At 40.5% G+C, this 22,934-nt stretch overlaps 1 protein-coding gene across 1 annotated transcript in view; it reads right to left on the bottom strand.

Moving 5' to 3' along the window:
• LOC110519975 (uncharacterized) overlaps window positions 1–22,251 on the bottom strand; it is a 177,557-nt gene extending 155,306 nt beyond the window's left edge. Inside the window, exons 1-2 of the mRNA XM_021596908.3 lie at window positions 22,047–22,251; window positions 21,885–21,958 (exon numbers count right to left, since the gene is read on the bottom strand). Of these exons, the coding sequence (XP_021452583.3) occupies window positions 21,885–21,958; window positions 22,047–22,057 (85 nt within the window). The 5' untranslated portion in view covers window positions 22,058–22,251. The remainder of the gene's footprint in view (window positions 1–21,884; window positions 21,959–22,046) is intronic.
• Window positions 22,252–22,934: the final 683 nt, after the last annotated feature.

Here is a 22,934-nt window from a genome sequence, read left to right as displayed (position 1 = left end):
GGAATTTTTACTACGATTAAATGTCAGGAATTGGGAAAAACTGAGTTTAAATTATTTTGGCTAAGGTGTATGCAAACTTCCGACTTCAACTGTATATAATATGTTCAGATGAAATACTGTTAGGTGAAATTAAGAAAACACATACAGGCTAAAGGGTCTGTCTGTAATTTCCAACCCTTCTAATTATGACACTGAGATTAGAGCCCTGTTTGCTCTGCATTCTGGCCTCCTTTACTTACTTTAACTACAGCCGTTTGACTTAATCTTGTAAAGATTGCATCACACAAAAAGCCAATGACCTTTGAAACTAACATAAATGACAGGCAATGACATGTTCTGTTGCAAAATTGAAGGTTTTGAGTTAGACTCTGTGCATATGGTAAGCAAGCGTCTCTTAAGATATCCCTGATTGAAAGTACCGGAATGTGGTAGAAAGATTTAAACAAAAGCCTTAGTTACTGCATCACCCATTACCAAATGTCACGTGTGCTTTGATTATGCCATAAGACAAATACAAAAAGACACTCATTAAGTATGCACATATTCTACCTGCCTGTGCAAGTCTAACATTTACAAAGCGGCTAGCAAAAGCACACACAGATATGCACATTATCCAACTTCGGGGATAAATGGTTTGTGCTTGATGCTTTTGAATGCAAAAGCAAATAAGATTCTTCATTGAAGGGGGGGGAAGGATTCGTCGGGAAAGAATGTGCATGCAAATCTAATTTCGAGTGCTGCCCAGGTCTGAGGGAAACACTGTCTGTTAGATAACTCCATGGTCAGCCCAGCTCTTTGTCCTTTTGCAATGCTTAGAAATAGCGAGGCCCTCACTTGAGTGTTGCATTTCAGCTTTGCTCTGAATGTCAAGATCATGTCAATGCATATCAGGACTTTGACAGTAGATTTGACCATGACGAAGAAAAAAAAAAGCTATTTTCATCAGAGCAAACCATAGTTTGTGTAAGAGGGCTCAGGCACAATACAGATCCCAAAGTGAGAAACCAACGAAAGACATGAGTGAAAGAAAGAGATTATATTTTTTCAGTTCGCCCAATGAAAATGTATTTGAGAGGAAAAATCTCAAGAGTCCATGAATCTGCGGCTGGCTAAAAGCTGGCACCACATTCTAGGGCACAGTGAGTGCCATTGCTCATTACTATGTGATAATTGTTGTTGTCTGGTTACGGACTGTCAAAGACATCTAATACTTGTGGATTTATGGGCGTACCGTGACCTTTTTCTCACATATTCAAGCAACACAAAAAAGTCAGTGTCCTTAGAGTGTTGATGGAAGACAGCCCCCATAGCGTCGGCACACCTTCAAAAATAGCCCACGAGCCAAAATTAAGACTACATTCAAATTATATATTTTAATAAACTGTAATGAGAGGAAAATTGCTTGAAGGAGATGGCGTTCGGCCTGTGGCTAAACCAGAGGCCCGGGTACACAGGAGGAAAAATGAGGGACAAAAGGAGCATTCATCAGGAAGAAAAATCAGGCCCTAAATTAGTCCGGTCCAAGACTGAGGAAGGGTGCCAGCTTCTCATTGTCCCCCTGTGGGCAAAGGCATGTTAATCCATGAGGGACTTTTGAAAATAGTGGCTACTCTTGATCTCAGGGGAGAGCGAACTCAGAGACTGGTAGTCACTGGCAATATCTAAGACTCTGAGAAGGTAGATTTGTTGGGGTACAGGTGGGAATGTAGAACTGACATCTGCAGCTTGATTATGATGGCAATACTACATTGGATATCCATTTGAGAATGGTGTATCAATACACAGTGACTAAAGATACAGACGCCCTTCCTAACTGAGTTGCCAGAGAGGAAGGAAACCGCTCAGGGATTTCACCATGAGGCCAATGGTGATATAAAACAGTTAGAGTTTAATCGCTGTGATAGGAGACTGAGGATGGATCAACAAAGTGTTATGTTCAGAGCAAATATACCACTGGAGTTGCTTACCAAGACGACATTGAATGTTCCCGAGAGGCCTATTTACAATTTTGACCTAAATTGGCTTGATAATCTATGGCAAGACTTGAAAATGTCTGTCTGACAATGATCAACTACCAACTTGACAGAGCTTGAATAATTTAATAATAATTTTGAATAAAGAATAACGGGAAAATTAAATCAAATTTTATTCGTCACATACATGTGTTTAGCAGACGTTATTGCGGGTGTAGCGTTTTATATTCCATTAATTAAAAAATAGAATTTATTTCACATTGACAGAGTATTTTCTATAGATCGATGACAAAAAAAGACAATTACATCTATTTTAATCCCACTTTGTAAGGGGTGTGAATACTTTCTGAAGGCACTACATATCCACACTTGCTATGTTATCTTTTTGTAAAAAGTAGGGAAATGTGACTTGAATCACTGAATTATCTTATCAGCCATGGGTGATAGACATTATACAGCTCTAAGGAGTATAATATAGCATAACTAAGTTGGACTGAATATTTGGACTGCTTTTTAGTTTGTGTGACATAGAAAGGGCAATGTTATGATAGCATCGTCTACTGACGATTATTGACAGCCATGGTTGATGGTGACGACATTATATGACAGACAATGGTTTAGCCTATTTGAATTGTCTTGTAGTGCACAAGTGACATTCCGAGTAATTTGCCTATTCCTATTAGCTATAGCGTATTTCAACAAATATGCTATATAGCCTACAGAACACGAAAGGAATGTAGGAATTTAATTCCACCAAAGAAGCACAATATATGTCCAGTCAGAAAATATTGTTTCTCTGTCTCACTCTGTCAGATGCATGGGCATTAGGCTATAGCCTAAAACTATTTATTTTTATTAACGGACACGCCTTAACTATTGTGGGAAAAAAATGTAGCCTATATTCCCTTCTCTCTCTCCATTGATAGGCTATGAATATGACTGAAGGCTACGAGTCATCGTTTTATGCATGTCTTTCCGCCGATCAAACAACGAATGTAACGGAGTTCCGTCTCAAAAAGTTATTTTAATAACCTAGACACGTCAGGTCGCCATACGAGTAATAATGAGAGAGAACAAACAAAAACAGCCTATAGAAAAATCTAATGACAAGTTTAATCAAGCTTTTTAAGAAATAAATGATCCATATGGGTTTGGAAAATACCTGCAAGGTTGAAAACCAAAAGGGCCAATAGCCTATCCTACTAGGCCTCTCATAAAAGTTTTAAGACAACTTAAAAAGTTATGAACAGTAGCTTATTTCCTAAACATTATAGCCCATGAAAATGTTGTCCCAAAGTTATTGTGGCTTTCAAAAATAAGAAAGTCTACAGCCTATTGTTAATCACAGATTTATGAGCAATAGAACAAACTATTTATTTTTATATTATTTTATGAAGCAACTAAAGAAATTATTATCCAGTTCTGGGCAGTAGACTGCTTCTATACAGCCTATGATGTAGGCCTTTAACCTAGCTCACTACGGTAAGACAGCCCGTTCCTCATCAGACAGTCACTGCACCATCATGTGCGCGTGACACAGACTAGGCTTGGGCGATATACCATATACCGGTGTATTTCGAAATACAGAAGGTATGATTTACAATTCTGTTAGCACGTGCGCTACGCCACTTCTTATACCTAAGTATAAATAAGAAATCTAAGATGTCAAATTATAGCTATGCATTTGGTTGGTTAACTTGCTAGCTAAGTGGTACGATCTCAAGATCAAGCCTCTTGGTTACAGCAGAGACATTTAAATAGAGATCCTATTAAATTACTCTTAGTATTTTTAATTCCTAATTCTATGCATTCAATCCCCTCCTGAATCAAGATCTGTTGTCTAAATTGTTTAGTGCGTCATGATACAGAAACTGTATGACAGTATAAAAAGCATGGATGCTGTCCAACCCTAACAAAAACACACACACACACACACACACACGTTCAGCCCCTCCGCCGGAAAGGAATATTAGGAAATATTTGCTATTGACTGCACTTAGCCTCTGCCTGGGCTTTCAACATTATCTTTCGACATGGTCCAGTTGCACTCGATGTCGTGCTTGGGGCAATAGCATCGTATATCACAATTCTTATTGGTACATAATCACGATAGGACAAAGGTTGACATCGCCCAACCCTAGTGTGAAATTAAGAAGGAAGCATTGAATTTCAAGGTAAAAGGCAGGCAGACATTCTGGGGCAGGCAAAGATTTATTATGGACTGAGCGGGAGATGTTTGCCGTCACAAAAAGACAATTTCATGCATAGCACCTGATAATGTCGACAGCTATCCTCTGCCCGAGGCGTGGTACGGCATTGCCAGGTAATTCTTTCACTTAGTAGGGGAGGAAGAGAAAGGTCGCTGTTTTGAATTCCCAAGCCGACTAGGTAAACAATCTGTTGGTGTGCCCTTGAGCAAGGCACTTAACCATAATTGCTTCTGTAAGGGGCTCTGGATAGAACGTCTGCTAAATGACTAAAACGTAAACGAAAATGTTGGGTTCTATATGGGATAGAAATATATATATATATATATGTGGCTGGAAACTCATTGTGAAACCACACGATTCGCCTCTGTTCGCTTGTTACCGACGGGGCACCAAATGGAGCATCATTGGATGTTTCCACCAATAGGCCAATAAAGAGAGAGGGTAATGCTGACATGTCCAGACTGCTGGAGCTCCCACTCATGCATCATGGATAATGCCACTAGCTAGGGTCAAAAAAATGGCCCTGCAAATCTTTCACTGGCTCTCGAAATGCTTTAACGACCCTACGGTTGGCATAAGTCCTTTTCACTTCTCATCCTCTCTGCGTATCTCAACGAATGGCACTGCGCCATCTGGCTCACGCCGGCCCAAGTGAATAGAGGGCTTCCTTCATTGTACACCCCACTCTTGTTTCACAAACTAGACATTAGCAGCCTCTGTGCAGGGGCATTCATTGTCTCTTTGGCATCATGTCCTGAAACTGGCTTTTCATGAAAGAGGAGCCCTTCCAATCCCGTCCCTGTGCCTCCTTGAAGCACCTTGTAGCCAATATGGTCCATTGATAATCAATTCTAAAAAGGGAGGTGAATCCTCAACACCTTTTGGTTTTTGTTAACATTTGAGAAGAAAAAAAATGTGTTTCACTCAATTCCAACCCACAACCCCCATTTCGGGCATCCGTCAAGAGACCAGAGGACGAGTTAAAGGACTCGACAAATCCCCTTTCTGTCCCAGTGCACTTGATGTTAATCTCCCCTACCCAGGGGAAAACTGTCTTTCACTCCCCCATGCGTGAGACTTGTGAGCGAGACCAGAGAACCATCTACGGAGACTGATGCTCCTGAAAGATGGATGAATGGGAGGAATTTGGGATATTTTGAAAAGAATGCCCATCTTGATGGTCAGTCAGATAAGAGGAGGAGGGGCATAGCCTAGGGATGGGCATTTTAAATACATTTCACTATTCGAATTAGACTTTTCTCCAGATATCCGTTTTCTGTAACTTTGTTTAAACTTGGGACACTCGTTTGCTGTGCAGCCTGCACGACATGGGAGAGACGGTGCGCATACAGCAGAGCGGGGGATGGGCAGGGGCCAGAGGTGTGTGTGACACGGGATGGAGAGGAAAAAGTAGCCACTGACTTGTCCTAGTTAGGCAAACTTGTAACTGCCATAGGTTACCTATCATCCCACCTGGCAGTGCCTGTCTTCACTGCAACAAATTGATGTAAAGTAGCAAGCTAAGATAGCTAGCTAGGCTAGCTGAAGCCATTTTGCTGCGCACCCCGTCCTGGTCTACAACAGATTTAACAGCCTACCTGTCGGTTGCTTATTGTAGCCTACATTTAGCTAACTTAATTTGTTATTGTAATTGCATTTTGAATTGATTTTCAAAATGCATTTTTTTATACACTATATTCAAAGCATTAGCTATGGCTGGTTACAGAGCTGGATTTTTCATAAGCATTGATTTAGGGAATTTTTTTCAATACAGACTAGCTAAAACAAAATGTGAAAATTGAGAAATTATCAATTGGATTGATATTTTCTTGTACAAAAGGCTGTTTGGCGCATCTTAGTCATCACTTTGCAGCGGTTCTGATGTAATAAACAATGCCATGCTGGTGGGTGTTGACATTAAAATAAAATTTAGCCCTGAAACAAAAAAAGGTAGGCTGTAAATTTGAAATGTAATTTCATAGGAATAGACATCGCATTCACTCAGATTTGCACGAAGTGGGCAATTCGGACTTGCACAAAGTTCGGACTTGCACAAAGTGGGCAGGTCGGATTTGGCACTTCAGGTCCAATTATATCATACTTTGACTAAAATAATTACTTGACAATGTAAATAGTCCAGTGGCCAGTTGATTAATTGTTTTTCAGTCTTATGGCTTGGGGGTAGAAGCTGTTAAGGAGCCTTTCGGTTCTAGACTCGGCGCACCAGTACCTTGCCATGCGGTAGCAGAGATAACCATCTAGGACTTGCGTGACTGGAGTCTGACTATTATATAGGTCCTGGATGGCAGGAAGCTTGGCCCAAGTACAATTGTGTACTAACACGCATGTGTGAATTGGATGTGTTTTTGCACATGCAAACTCCCCCTGAGACATCCTCGGAGAGTTGGTTCATGGCCACCGTGAACTTGGAGCAATTAACTGCTCAACAGCAAAGATTCATTTTCATCTTGTCAGCTCAGGGATTCAAAGTAGCAACCTCTTGGTTACTGGCCAAACGCGCTAACCGCTAGGCTACCTGCCGCCCATGAAGGGATCATGATTATGCAAACATAGCCTAAAATATTGCTATTTTCTCCTGAATCGTCATAGAACTGGGATATGAAAGAGTCAACTAACACCAAAACTCTCGACACAACTGTACTGACATGCTGAGGACCTGCTCGTCCATACTTGTAAATCCCATAGCAAAACAGTTTAAACTTTGATTTCTTAGGGTGTTTGCCGCCTTGGAAATTGCTCCAGGGAACATGGCATTCACGTCTGAAGTGAATATATTGTTCTGGGAAACACCGTATGGGTAGTCCTGTCATTTCCTGAGTGAAGTTTCAAGTTCTGATCGCTGTCATTTACATTATGGCTGTGAAAGAAGAGGAACAAATAAGTGAGGGTTTCACATGGAACCGGAAAGACTTACGGAGAGTTAAGGTGGCTCAGTGTGCTATTAGCACTGGAGATGGCTAGGTGCACCGAACAAATCCACCATTTAGAACAAAAGCAGTAATTATTGTTTCCCTATGTGTTTTGTAACTGTCAAAGCAGCATTTTGAGATTGGGCTGGTATGATAGTCGGGGCGAGAGCGCCTGAAACAGTCAGCGGAGACGACACGTAAAAAATATTTAAAAAACAGCTGCCAGCATGATTCAAAAGGATGTTTTGTAGACTACCTCGCCCTGAAAGGGAAGAGGACAGATAGCAAATACAGAACAATGGGAAACACCAGCTCCTTTTCTGAGGGCACATCAGAAACCAATGTCTGATATTTCAAAGCAGATATTTGAGAGGGGCCTTCAGTTTAACATCTTTATGGGATTCTATAAAACATGTTTAATCAACAATTAGCCCTATGAAAGTAAAAAAATAAAAAAACATTTATGGGGTCAACGTTGCAAACTGAAGTATCAAACTGTGGGGTCTTTTCTTTTAATAGTGCTCCCAAGATGCCAGCATGTATTTTTATTGACATGGCAAGTACTAAATTCATCCTTATTTAGCTGGCATAACATGCTGAACACACCGCTCGTCCACGTGAGCACATGCTGATTTTGTCCATCCACACTAGACGCGATCGGGACAGGCAGGTTGAAATATCAACAACGAACTCTGAACCAAATATACTAATTTGGGGACAGGTTAAAAAGCATTAAACAGTTATGGCAATTTAGCTCGCTAGCTTGCAGTTGCTAGCTAATTTATCCTGGGATATAAACATTGGGTTGTTATTCTACCTGAAATGCACAAGGTCCTCTACTTCGACAATTAAACCACAGATAAAAGGGTAAACAGAGTCCATTTCTAGTAATCTCTCCTTCAGACTTTCTATGGCAGTGGGCAACCATCTATAAAGTGCATTAACACCACCAACTGGAGTGTGGACCTCAGGTCATCTTTCAATCACCAACGTGGGTGAATGGTCCTAAAAAACAATAATGAGATGGGAGAGGCGGGACTTCCAGCACTGATCGCTCTGGTGCAGGTTTTCATCAAGGATCTCTCTGTACTTTGCTTCGTTCATCTTTCCCTCGATCCTGACTAGTCTCCCAGTCCCTGCCGCTGAAATACATTCCCACAGCATGATGCTGCCACCACCATGCTTCACCGTAGGGATGGTGCCAGGTTTCCTCCAGACATGACGCTTGGCATTCAGGCCAAACAGTTCAATCTTGGTTTCATCAGACAAGAGAATCTTGTTTCTCATGGTCTGAGAGTCCTTCGGGTGCCTTTTAGCAAACTCCAAGCTGGCTGTCATGAGCCTTTTACTGAGGAGTGGCTTCCATCTGGCCACTCTACCATAAAGGCCTGATTGGTGGAGTGCTGCCGAGATGGTTGTCCTTCTGGAAGGTTCTCCCATCTTTACAGAGGACCTCTAGAGGTCTGTCAGAGTGACCATCGGGTTCTTGGTCACCTCCTTGACCAAGGCCCTTTTCCATCGATTGCTCAGTTTACCAGGCGGCCAGAGTCTTGGTGATTCCAAACTTCTTCTATTTAAGAATGATGGAGGCCACTGTGTTCTTGGTGACCTTCAATGTTGCAGAAATGTTTTGGTACCATTCCCCAGATCTGTGCCTCGACGCAATCTTGTCTCGGAGCGCTACGGACAATTCCGTTGACCTCATGGCTTGGTTTTTGCTCTGAAATTACCATATATAGACAGGTGTGTGCCTTTCCAAATCATGTACCACACATATTTTCATACATATACACATACACACACCACACACACATTTGTAAACATTTCTAAAAACCTGTTTTTGCTTTGTCATTATGGGGTATTGTGTGTAGATTGATGAGATGTTTTATTTATTTAATAAGGCTGTAAAGTAACAAAATGTGGGAAAAAGGAAGGGGTCTGAATAATTTCTGAATGCACTGTAATTATCATGATAATATTGTATGGCGATGTCCCTGGCAATTCCCAGCCCTAGTAGATTTGCAAGAAATTAGCCAAGAGGACCCCCACACTTTTTGCAACCACAGCTGAAAAAAATCCTTGAGTGATAATGTTTCCCCAACCATGTCTCCAGGGAACGCAACCCACCAAACGCATTTGCCCTCAAGCCAAAATAATAATGGTTCCAATTGTTATTGTAGTGTTGGGCAGCCATGGATGTCCCATCACGGGGTTAAATGCCCCGCCTGAGAAAAAAGATATCTAGGGAAACTAAACTGAAGTTGTTTTCTGTCTCGCCACCAATTGATCGCTCATGCAGTTTAAAAACTTGTAACTTGAATTTCTCCTATGGAATAGAAAAAGGTAACTTACTAGAAAACACATTCAGCCAAACAAAAAGTTATATTTGCAAGAACCTACTCTCCTTAGCTTTACAACAACTGTAGGGGAAGCACTTGACAGAAGACTATAGCTAGAGAACGCACATTTGAACAAAGACCTCCAAGCCCTCCTCACCATGCTTTGATGCAATTAATTTTGGGGGGGGGGGGGCAGTTTCTGCTTTAATAACACTCTACATGTGTCGAGTTATTATACATCCACTTTGAGTTCGGAGGGTTCATTTAAATATGATCAACGGTTGTAAACAAATTTGTGCACAAAATTTGAGAGAAATAAGCTTTTTGTGGAACATTTCTGGGTAATTTTATTTCAACTCATGAAATTTGGGACCAACATTTTTTTTTATGTTGTGTTTACACTGGCAAGAAAAAGTATGTGAACCTTTTGGAATTACCAGAACTTCTGCATAAATTGGTCATAAAATTTGATCTGTTCTTAATCGAAGTCACAACAATAAGCAAACACAGTGTGCTTAAACTAATAACACACAAATTAATGTAAACTCAGCAAAAAAAGAAAACATCCTCTCACTCTCAACTGCATTTGACTTCAGCAAACTTAACATGTAAATATTTGGATGAACATAACCAGATTCAACAACTGAGACAAACTGAACAAGTTCCACAGAAATGTGATTAACAGAAATAGAATGTGTCGCTGAATAAACGGGCGATCAAAATCAAAAGTAACAGTCAGTATCTGGTGTGGCCACCAGCTGCATTAAGTACTGCAGTGCATCTCCTCCTCATGGACTGCATCAGATTTGCCAGCGACGGTGGGTTTGTGCCCATAGATGACGTTGTTGCCGGTGATGTCCTGCCTTACAACAGGACTACAAGCCCTCAATCTAGCCTCTCCCAGCCTATTGCGGACAGTCTGAGCACTGATAGAGGGATTGTGCGTGTCCTGGTGTAACTCGGGCAGTTGCTGTTGCCATCCTGTACCGCAGGTGTGATGTTCGGATGTACCGATCCTGTGCAGGCATTGTTACACAGTCTGCCACTGCGAGGACGATCAGCAGTCCGTCCTGTCTCCCTGTAACACCGACTTAGACGTCTCACAGTATGGACATTGCAATGTATTGCCCTGGCCACATCTGCAGTCCTCGTGCCTCCTTGCAGCATGCCTAAGGCAAGTTCACGCAGATGAGCAACGACCCTGGGCATCTTTCTTTTGGCATTTTTCCAGAGTCAGTAGAAAGGCCTCTTTAGTGTCCTAAGTATTCATAACTGTGACCTTAATTGCCTACAGTCTGTAAGCTGTTAGTGTCTTAACGACCGTTCCACAGGTGCATGTTCATTAATTGTTTATGGCTCATTGAACAAGCATGGGAAACAGTGTTAAAACCCTTTACAATGAAGATCAGTGAAATTATTTGGATTTTTACAAATTCTCTTTGAAAGACAGGGTCCTGAAAAAGGGCCGTATATTTTTCTTGTCTATATTGAATACATCATTTAAACATTCAAAGTGTAGGTTGGAAAAAGTATCTGAACACCTAGGCTAATGACTTCTCCTAAAGCTAATTGGAGTCAGGAGTCAGCTAACCTGGAGTCCAATCAATGAGACGAGACTGGAAATGTTGGTTAGAGCTGCCTTGCTCTATAAAAAACTCACTCACAAAATTTGAGTTGGCTATTCACAAGAAGCATTGCCTGATGTGAAACGTCTCAAACAAAAGAGATGTCTGAAGAACTAAGATTTAGAATTGTTGACTAGCATAAAGCTGTAAAGGGTTACAAAATGTATCTCTAAAAGCCTTGATGTTCATCAGTCCACAGTAAAACAAATTGTCTATAAATGGAGTTCAGCACTGTTGCTACTCTCCCTAGGATTGGACGTCCTGCAACGACAACTGCAAGAGCACAGAGCAGAATGCTCAGAGGTTAAGAAGAATCCTAGAGTGTCAGCTAAAGACTTCTCTGGAATCTCTGGAACATGCTAACATCTCTGTTGACGACTCTACGATACGTAAAGCACTAAACAAGAATGGTGTTCATGGGAGGGCACCACGGAAGAAGCCACTGCCGTCCAAAAAAAACATTGCTGAACGTCGTTTCCAAAAGTGCACCTGGATGTTCCAAAATATTCTGTGGACAGATTAAACTAAAGTGGTGTTGTTTGGAAGGAACATACAACACTATGTGTGTTGAAAAAAATGGCACAGCACACCAACATCAAAACCTCATCCCAACTGTAAAATATGGTGGAGGGAGCATCAAGGTTTGGGGCTGCTTTGCTGCCTCAGCAAACTTTCCAGGCCCTATCATTGATAGAAAAATGAATTCCCAAGTTTATCAAGACATTTTGCAGGAGAATGTAAGGCTATCTGTCCGCAAATTGAAGCTCAACAGAAGTTGGGTGATGCAACCAGAGAACGACCCAAAACACAGAAGTAAATCAACAACAGAATGGCTTCAACAGAAGAAAATACGCCTTCTGGAGTGGCCCAGTCAGAGTCCTGACATTAACCCAATTGAGATGCTGTGGCATGACCTCAAGAGACTGGTTCACACCAGACATCCCTAGAATATTGCTGAACAGAAACAGTTTTGTAAAGAGGAATGGTCCAAAATTCCTCCTGACCGTTGTGCAGGTCTGATCCGCAACTAAAGACAACGTTTGGTTGAGGTTATGGCTGCCAAAGGATAGTCAACCAGTTATTAAAGGGTTCGCATACTTTTTGCACCCTGCACGGTGAATGTTTACACAGTGTGTTCAATAAAGACATGAAAACGTAGAATTGTTTGGGTGTTAGGTTTAGCAGACTGTCTATTGATGTGACTTCGATGAAGATCACATTTTATGACCAATTTATGCAGAAATACAGGTCACTCCAAAGGGTTCATATACCTTTTCTTGCCGTTGTACATGTTGCGTTCAGTGTAATTTTCTAAAACGTATAATTTAAGGAAAATGTTTAACACACTGAATTATAAGTATGCATTACGGTGTCTGTAATAGAATAAACGTGTCAAAAACTAAATGTAGACATGAATAAATGAATTTGTTTAGCTTCCCAAATATTTTTTACAATGGTGGTGTAGTGCCAAGATGGAGGCACGGTGGCTTCACAACAGCACCCCGTCAGTCATCTAGTGTATATATAAATCGTTGGCGATATTGGGGTGAGATCCAGGGTTCTTTTACGGAATCAAACACTGGGCGAAAAGGGTTCATATCAGGGGATAACTGTACTTTACATGTTTTTGATATTCTAGCGAATACAGACCATTTCTATTGTATATTTGGAGTTTTTGGTGATATGCACCAATAAAATTGAACGTGCTAAGAAAACACATATGCTAAGCAAGATATTAAGCTATATTGATTGCAGAGAAGCTTCTCTTGGCTGAGGTCCATATCCGGATCTTGATATGCTAGTTGATATGTTAAAAATAAGGACGTTTGAGATATATTTCTGAGTTAGTAATGAACAGTAATTTACCCCATCAAGCAACACATAACCTCCCTAATAACAACACAGCCCACACACACCCAACCCATAAATCTGAACATCTTCCGGTGGCTTTCACAATTCCGTGTCCCTTCCCTCTCACATAACAAAAAAAAAATCTGCCAAAATGTCACACTTAATCCTATAGTTTACCATAGTAGTAATTGTGGTGCACTGCTTCTTGGTGTCAGAAAAAAGTCTGGAACATGTTGTTGTTTAAACTAGTTGTTCTGTGTTTCTTCCTCTCTGGCTGCAGTAGAAGATTATGTTCTTGACAGAGTGCTTATCCATGGCCAAGCAGTATACAGAGTGGGCAAATACAGCTCAACCGTGGTGCCGTTGAAATATTTGTTTTGTTCAAGGGAAAATAACGTCCATTTCGAGGTACAATCTGCAATGGCCACATACTGTAAAAATCCCCCAAAATATATAGTAAGTATTTATAACCATTGATTCTTGAAGAATATACCAGCTTAGTTCATGTGTATAGAAGTTTGTTTTACTCCATTCTTTTCAAACAATGTATAGCTTAAAAACATGCAAAAACCTATCATGTTTATCTCATGTCAACTCTGTCATAGTTGAAGTGTACCTATGATGAAAATTAAAGGCCTCATCTTTTTAAGTGGGAGAACTTGCACAATTGGTGGCTGACTAAATACTTTTTTGCCCCACTGTATGTAAACTTCATTTTAAAACATGCATCTTACAAAATGAGTTGTTTAATATAACTGCTTAACTATTTATCTGTACATGGAATTGTATTTGGGTTTATTTTAACACATTTTATTTATTCTAATCTTTACAGGAAAATGCCACGGGCACTATCTGATGTGTGGAGACCTTTCACTGCAGCTAATGTAGAAGGAAAAGCTGTGTAAATTTGCAAATACTCTGCCAAATCATATATGAAGAAAGCAACAAAGATGCTGAATCATCTGACTAAGTGCATTCCCTCAGCGCTCATAACATCTGACAAAAGTCTCTATTCGAGGTGAAATTGATGAATTAGACACCTGATCGATCACAACAGGTCATCGTCCTCCTGGAATCAGAAGTTTTTTTTGACTCAATGGAGCAATGTCTTGCTCGAGCTGTGTATGCAACTGGTTCACCTGTGATGCTCACAGGCAATGTGTATTGGAAGAGATTTCTGAATGTTCTTCGCCCAGCATACAACCCTCCAACCAGACATGCTTTATCTACTAATTTGCTGGATGCAGAGTTCAGAGTTAAAGTGAAGGTCAAGCAAATCAGAGAAGGCAGACTGTATTCCAATCATCTCTGATGGGTGGTAGAATATTCGTGGGCAAGGAATAATTAACTACATCTCCACCCCTCAACCAGTATTCTACAATAGCACAGACACAAGGGACAACAGACACACCGGTCTCTAAATTGCAGATGAGCTGAAGGAAATCATCAATTACCTTGGACCACCAAAGGTATTTGCACTGGTGACAGACAATGCTGCGAACATGAAGTCTGCTTGGTCTAAAGTGGAGCAGTCCTACCCTCACATCACACCCATTTGCTGTGCTCTCATGCATTGAATCTACTCCTCAAGGACATCATGGCACTGAAAACAATGGATACACTCTACAAGAGAGCCTATGAAATGGTTAGATATGTGAAGGGTCATCAAGTTATAGCAGCACATTGAAGCTGCCCAGCAACACCCGTTGGGGTGGAATTGTCATCATGTTTCACAGTCTCCTGGAGGGGGAAGGAGTCTCTCCAGGAAATGGCCATATCTCAGCCTGCCGATATGGACAGCCCCATCAAGAGGATCCTCCTGGATGATGTATTTTAGGAGAGAGTGATAAGCAGCCTGAAACTCCTGAAAACTATAGCAGTAGCCATTGCACGGACTAATGGGGACAATGCCATCCTGTCTGATGTTCAGACTCTGCTTGCAGATAGATGTAAGAGAAGAAATCATTACTGCCCTGCCCACTTCACTCTTGCGCCAAGCAGAGGAAACTGCAGTTCTGAAATACATCAAAAAGCGTGAAGACTTCTGCCTGAAGCCCATACACGCTGCAGCGTACATGTTTTACCCCAAGTATGCTGGCAAGAGCATCATGTTTGGTGCAGAGATCAACAAGGCCTATGGTATCATCACTACTGTGTCTCGCCACCTTGGCCTGGAAGAGGGCAAGTTTCTTAGCAGTCTGGCAAAGTACACTTCCAAGCAAGGGCTTTGGGATGGAGATGCAACATGGCAGTCGTGCCAACATACAGTGCCTTGCGAAAGTATTCGGCCCCCTTGAACTTTGCGACCTTTTGCCACATTTCAGGCTTCAAACATAAAGATATAAAACTGTATTTTTTTGTGAAGAATCAACAACAAGTGGGACACAATCATGAAGTGGAACGACATTTATTGGATATTTCAAACTTTCTTAACAAATCCAAAACTGAAAAATTGGGCGTGCAAAATTATTCAGCCCCTTTACTTTCAGTGCAGCAAACTCTCCAGAAGTTCAGTGAGGATCTCTGAATGATCCAATGTTGACCTAAATGACTAATGATGATAAATACAATCCACCTGTGTGTAATCAAGTCTCCGTATAAATGCACCTGCACTGTGATAGTCTCAGAGGTCCGTTAAAAGCGCAGAGAGCATCATGAAGAACAAGGAACACACCAGGCAGGTCCGAGATACTGTTGTGAAGAAGTTTAAAGCCGGATTTGGATACAAAAATATTTCCCAAGCTTTAAACATCCCAAGGAGCACTGTGCAAGCGATAATATTGAAATGGAAGGAGTATCAGACCACTGCAAATCTACCAAGACCTGGCCGTCCCTCTAAACTTTCAGCTCATACAAGGAGAAGACTGATCAGAGATGCAGCCAAGAGCCCCATGATCACTCTGGATGAACTGCAGAGATCTACAGCTGAGGTGGGAGACTCTGTCCATAGGACAACAATCAGTCGTATATTGCACAAATCTGGCCTTTATGGAAGAGTGGCAAGAAGAAAGCCATTTCTTAAAGATATCCATAAAAAGTGTTGTTTAAATTTTGCCACAAGCCACCTGGGAGACACTCCAAACATGTGGAAGAAGGTGCTCTGGTCAGATGAAACCAAAATTGAACTTTTTGGCAACAATGCAAAACGTTATGTTTGGCGTAAAAGCAACACAGCTGAACACACCATCCCCACTGTCAAACATGGTGGTGGCAGCATCATGGTTTGGGCCTGCTTTTCTTCAGCAGGGACAGGGAAGATGGTTAAAATTGATGGGAAGATGGATGGAGCCAAATACAGGACCATTCTGGAAGAAAACCTGATGGAGTCTGCAAAAGACCTGAGACTGGGACGGAGATTTGTCTTCCAACAAGACAATGATCAAAAACATAAAGCAAAATCTACAATGGAATGGTTCAAAAATAAACATATCCAGGTGTTAGAATGGCCAAGTCAAAGTCCAGACCTGAATCCAATCGAGAATCTATGGAAAGAACTGAAAACTGCTGTTCACAAATGCTCTCCATCCAACCTCACTGAGCTCGAGCTGTTTTGCAAGGAGCAATGGGAAAAAATGTCAGTCTCTCGATGTGAAAAACTGATAGAGACATACCCCAAGCGACTTACAGCTGTAATCGCAGCAAAATGTGGCGCTACAAAGTATTAACTTAAGGGGGCTGAATAATTTTGCACGCCCAATTTTTCAGTTTTTGATTTGTTAAAAAAGTTTGAAATATCCAATAAATGTCGTTCCACTTCATGATTGTGTCCCACTTGTTGTTGATTCTTCACAAAAAAATACATTTTTTATCTTTATGTTTGAAGCCTGAAATGTGGCAAAAGGTTGCAAAGTTAAAGGGGGCCGAATACTTTCGCAAGGCACTGTATCTCATCAGCCACCTGGTGGAAAGGACTTTGTGGATCTGAGGCTCTTTCCCCTGTTGCCTCCATCATCCTCCAAATCCCACCAACATCAGCCAGCTCAGAGCGCAACTGGTCCTTGTTTGGGAAGACACACACCAAAGCACGCAACAGGCAGGCCAAGTGTTGAAAGATTGGTGGCCAACCAGGCAAATTTGAGGCTTTTTGAGCCTGACAACGAGCCATCCTCAACAAGGTTGGAAAGTGACAGTGAAGATGAGGCCACAGAGTCTGATGTTCAAAAGAGGTGGACTTTGAGGAGGTCCAGGTAGAAGATATGGAAGTCTGAGAGGAAGACAACCAAAGCTTTAGTTTCCAGACTATCATTTTATAGATTATATTTTATGTTTAAAACGTTTTTGTGAGATGCGATAGATCATTGGGGATGATTCAATATTCCCTTGCTTTTGTTGATCAGTGAAATCATACCTTGTGAAGAGTCAACTCATTTCAAGTTCAATTCGTAACTAAATAGTTGTTTTTATTTCTATTGGAAGGATTTCATAACTTGCAATTATGTTTACTTATGATAAAGGTGAAATGTTTGTTTCCATATGATATGGTAAATATATCCAATGCAAAAAACAATACATTTAAATTGTATTAATATTCATTTGCATACATTTTCGTTAATACTCATATATTCCCGTTAATTCCCATATATTCCCATATATTCCTGTTAATTGCAGCGGAAAGTTTCCACCTCTGAATATTCCCCAAAATGTGCAACCCTAGTTCCAACATCTAGAGGAAAGCCTTCTCAGAACAGTGCAAGCTGTTATAGCAACAAAGGGGGGGACCAACTCCATATTAATGCCCAGGATTTTGGTATGAGATGTTTGAAGGGTAGGTGTCCACATACTTTTGGTCATGTACAGTGCATTGCAAAAGTATTGATCCCCCTTGTTGTTTTTCCTATATGGTTGCATTACAACCTGTAATTGAAATGTATTTTTATTTGAATTTCATGTAATGGACATACACAAAATAGTAATAAAATAAATTTAAAAATGACTTGTTTAAAAAAACTACAAAAAGTAAACAGAAAAGTGGTGCGTGCATATGTATTCACCCCCTTTGCTATAAAGCCCCTAAATTAGATCTGGAGCAACCAATTACCTTCAGAAGTCACATAATTAATTAAATAAAGTCCACCTGTGTGCAATCTAAGTGTCACATGATCTTTCACATGATCTCAGTAAAAACACACACCTGTTCTGAACGACCCCAGAGTCTGCCACACCACTAAGCAAGCGGCACCATGAAAACCAAGGAGCTCTTCAAACAGGCCAGGGACACATGTGGAGAAGTACAGATCAGGGTTGGGTTATAAAAATAAAAAAATCTGAAACTTTGAACATCTCATGGAGCGCCATTATATCCTTTTTATTTTTAATTGAAAGAATATGGCACCACAACAAACCTGCCAAGAGAGGGCCACCCACCAAAACTCACGGACCAGGCAAGGAGGGCATTAATCAGTGAGGCAACAAAGAGACCAACGATAACCCTGAAGGAGCTGTAAAGCTCCACAGCGGAGATTGGAGAATCTGTCCATAGGACCACTTTAAGCCGTACACTCCACAGAGCTGGGCTTTACAGAAGAGTGGCAAGAAAATAGCCAATGCTTAAAGAAGAAAATAAGCAAACATGTTTGGTGTTCGCCAAAAGGCATATGGGAGACTCCCCAAACATATGGAAGAAGGTACTCTGGTCAGATGAGACTACAATTGAGCTTTTTGTCCATCAAGGAAAACGCTACGTCTGGCTTAAACCCAACACCTCTCATCACCCCGAGAACAGCATGGTGGCAGGGACTGGGAAACTGGTCAGAATTGAATGAATGATGGATGGCACTAAATACAGGGAAATTCTTGAGGGAAACCTGTTTGTCTTCCAGAGATTTGAGACTGGGATGGAGGTTCACCTTCCAACAGGACAATGACCGTAAGCATACTGCTAAAGCACCACGAGTGGTTTAAGGGGAAACATTTAAATGTCTTGGAATGGCCTAGTCAACGCCCAGACCTAAATCCAATTGAGAATCTGTGGTATGACTTACATTGCTCTACACCAGCGGAACCCATCCAACTTGAAGGAGCTGGAACAGTTTTGCCTTGAAAAATGGGCACAAATCCCAGTGGCTAGATGTGCCAAGCTTATAGAGACATACCAAGAGACTTGCAGCTGTAATTTCTGTAAAAGGTGGCTCTACAAAGAATTGACTTGGGGGGGGGGGTTTGAATAGTTATGCACACAAGTTAAGTTTGTCTTATTTCTTGTTTGTTTCACAATAAAAAAATATGTTGCATCTTCAAAGTGGTAGGCATGTAGTGTAAATCAAATTATACAAACCCCCCCAAAAAACAATTTTAATTCCAGGTTGTAAGGCAACAAAATAGGAAAAATGCCAAGGGGGTGAATACTTTCACAAGGCACTGTAGATATCTGATAAATTAAGCAAATTGATTGCACCCAAATTGGTAATTTTTATTTAAAATATTCACATAATATTCAATAAATATAGTACATAATACATAACCCCAAAAAATCTGCCTTGTGATTTGTTGGGAGAGCTGTCTGTCTGAAGAGAACCCACCCGGAACAATTTTTCACACTAACCAGAGTTGACAAAAGAGTCAGTTATTGAAACCAGACCCTGTTGCCTACTGTTGACTCTTGGAGTGTCATAATACTTTCTTGACGCTATCAAATTCCAGACTTTGGCTTAAGGTTTAATTATTACCGATGCTTCTACTGATGAGGATTTTGTTTATCTCAATGGCTCTGACCCCCTGCATATGACAGGTGGAAGCCCTATTTGCAGTGATTTTTTTAATGCATCATCAAATTCATTCATTAAATGTGCTGGCAGGGTATCCCCTTACAGCTGTTGTCCTCCTCTGCTTCAACACAGCCTGCAGGTATAGCCACACCGGGAGCAGAGAAAGCATCACATGACAAAGGGGATTCCTCATGTCTCAACCTAGGAGACATTCACATTTAACGCTATCATTTCCAAACAGAGACAAAGACGTACAGGATTCATCAAACTTTCCTCCATCACGGCACTGGAAACTCAAAGACATTGTCAGTAACATTGTACGTTCAACTGGAATGTGAGTGTTTCTGGAGTATGTGCTGCCAAGCAGAGGCATCAGGTCCATTTTTAGAGTCTTTGGCATGACTGTGCTGTTAAGTTAATGTGAAGGCAACCACAGCGATGGCCATCAATCAAATATTCATGTAGACTTCTCAATTTCCTCCCTGCTCTCCATCTGACAGCTGCACAATCCAATGGACAGAACTTTGACTAAATTAAATATAGGGCCGCAGTGAGGTTCAGAGATGAATAATTTAGTATCAGAATAGGTGTGTCCCTTTCTGAAATTCTACTTTCTCAAGACTAGTGTGCCCTGCAGGTCTTTAGCACACTCAAGAGTACCCATCCCAATCTCCGGATAGATAAGAAGCAACACTGGACAAAAAGCTAAAGGAATTTGAGTTCTGAGGTTAGACTTTGGACTTGAGAAAGCCCCTGTCAACAGACCAAAGCCATTCTGTGCAGTCAACGTGGAAGTTCAGATGAATGGTATTGGCTTCTTTGCAGTCTGACCCGATTATTGACATTCAATAGGTCTCAATGACAACTACATTTTTATTGGGTGTGTGATGTCAATCAACCAACACATAGTGTTAGCTGGTGATACCATGCTATCCATGGTTCTTTGTGTGATTAATCAAATTGTGTAAATGTTCCTTACAAGCCAGAATGTTTAATAAAAAGACATTACATTTAAACATACTCTACCAGTTGTGTGCAGTTTGTTCTTCTGCCACTAAGACAAAAATATCCACAGGAGATTGTTTACTCAACTTTTTAGAGAGCCGGTAGGTATATGGTTCTGTCTGCTTGTATTTTCAATTTACTGACACACACTGCGTAAACACTAGCACAATATGTAAACAATAGCCAAGCGTAACCGAACCACAGACCAAACTTTGCTTGCATTCAGCTGGCAGTGACAAACCTACCTGCTCTCAATAAAGTCAGCTAAACAATACTTTCCTGTGGATATTGTGTGCAAAATGTAAAGTGGTTAAAGGACAAACTGCACATAAAAGCAGTAAAGTTCAATTGTAATTTTATTCAACATTTCGGGTTTGTAAGGAACATTTACATGATTTTGCAATCCAAAGTGTCAGGATGTATATACCAATTAATTATGTATTACAGCGTGATTATTCAGACAACATGGGACAATGTTAGTTAACACTTTCACTGCGCAACTAACACAGACGCTACTAAAAAGTTCAAAGCGTTTCAACATAATTCACAAAATAGCAATAGAAACAAATTGCATCATTACCTTGACCATTATGTTTGCCTAAGAGCATATGAAATGAAATATAGAAATCATTGAAAGTCAATTTACACAAACTGAACACATTTTCCCGAAGAAAAAAAAGTGCAGGGATGGTCAAATGAAATCAAACATAGACCCTAAGGTTGTTTATGAATAAGTAGGCTGACACCTACAACTATTTTCTCCACTGATGTAAGATAGCGACATACAATAACTCTTGACAAAGAAAGTAACCCACAGTCCACACTCAGAAACCCTGACATGCGCATCCCAAATACAAGCAATGTTTCCAATAGCTGAAACTGGTAATATTATAGCACAGTTTCTTTAGGAAACAACATTTCCCAATTAGCTGTACAAAACGTAATTAATTTACCATACATACTGTAATGACAGACATCTCCCACTTTGCATTAGCCTGTGTCATCCTTCCAATAGTGTTATCATTGAAAGCAACGTTACAACTTCACAATGTAAAACCTTTAATTTAGGCCTAAGTGTATTGTATTTCAACATTTCACCGTTTTATAAGTAGTGTCTCTACATAACCAAGGTGTACATACGTTTATTTACATTATAACGGTTCAAGAGCTAAAGATGTCTTGATGTCTACAACTTGTTGTAACGTTAAACAGTTAAGTATCCATGTTTTTCGAAATGTTGCGCTTACCTGGCCATTGCGATGCTGCGGGGGTCAGAAGAACCAGGACAGAGCAAACTAGTGTCTCCAACCATGAGGAACACCTGCAACGAGGTAGCACATTGTGCATTAAATTAAGAATGCTATTGGATTTATATACATCCCCCAAGAACGTAAATGGATGCAAAATACCTCATTTTCATCTTTGTTTTGGTAGTGACCAAGTTGAATGGCCACAAGATTTCTGGCCAAATAAATTCAAAACTTTTCCCAGTTTCCCTGGTCCACCACGACTGCCAAGGCGTGAACAGCTGATGCGCGGCTCTCTGCTAGTTACAGAGAGAAATTGTGGGAGAGACCAGTGTCCCACATAATCTGACAAAGGGGAATCCTTCTGGGTCCTAAAGAGTTCCGCGGCATATCACTGCATGGTGCGTTTGTAATATAATTATATTTTTTTACCGCAGCATTGTTTACACCAATCTTAGACTTGTCTGTAAATGTCAAGTTCAAGGTGAAAGAAGAAGTAGCCTAATTTGTGGTCAAACGGGCATTGTAGTTCGCATTCCAATGATAAGGCCTACCTTTGATGTCCCTATTACATTGTGTGTACATTTTGATAAAACACAATTTAACAGTAGAATCACATCCATCTGCGCTCGAACAAAAGTAAAGCATGTTAAAAATGTTGTGTTTTCATTCAAATAACTTTGTTGTTTTCTCTGAAAATACCAATTTTGGCATATGGGTTGTTCCATGTCATTTCAGCAAGCTATGACACCCACAATCTCGGATTGTTCTAAAATAATTTAAATTGTTAGAATAATATAAGATTAGCATTCCTGCAACATTTTGTAGAAATGTAATTACACTGCAATTTAAATTTATTTTATTTGGATTTCATGTAATGGACAAAATAGTCCGAATTGTTGAAGTGAAATGAAAAAAATAACTTGTTTAAAAATATTCAAAAAAATATCAAACGGAAAAATGATGGCTATGAAGCCCCTAAATAAGATCTGGTGCAACCAATTACCTTCAGAAGTCACATAATTAATCAAATAAAGCCCACCTGTGTGC

The sequence above is a fragment of the Oncorhynchus mykiss genome, chromosome 3 (assembly GCF_057628025.1).
Source record: "Oncorhynchus mykiss isolate SJ-2025 chromosome 3, ASM5762802v1, whole genome shotgun sequence".
Classification (NCBI taxonomy): Eukaryota; Metazoa; Chordata; class Actinopteri; order Salmoniformes; family Salmonidae; genus Oncorhynchus; species Oncorhynchus mykiss.
Note: the sequence above shows the minus strand (reverse complement) of the source record. Positions and strands in the feature narration are given on the sequence as shown.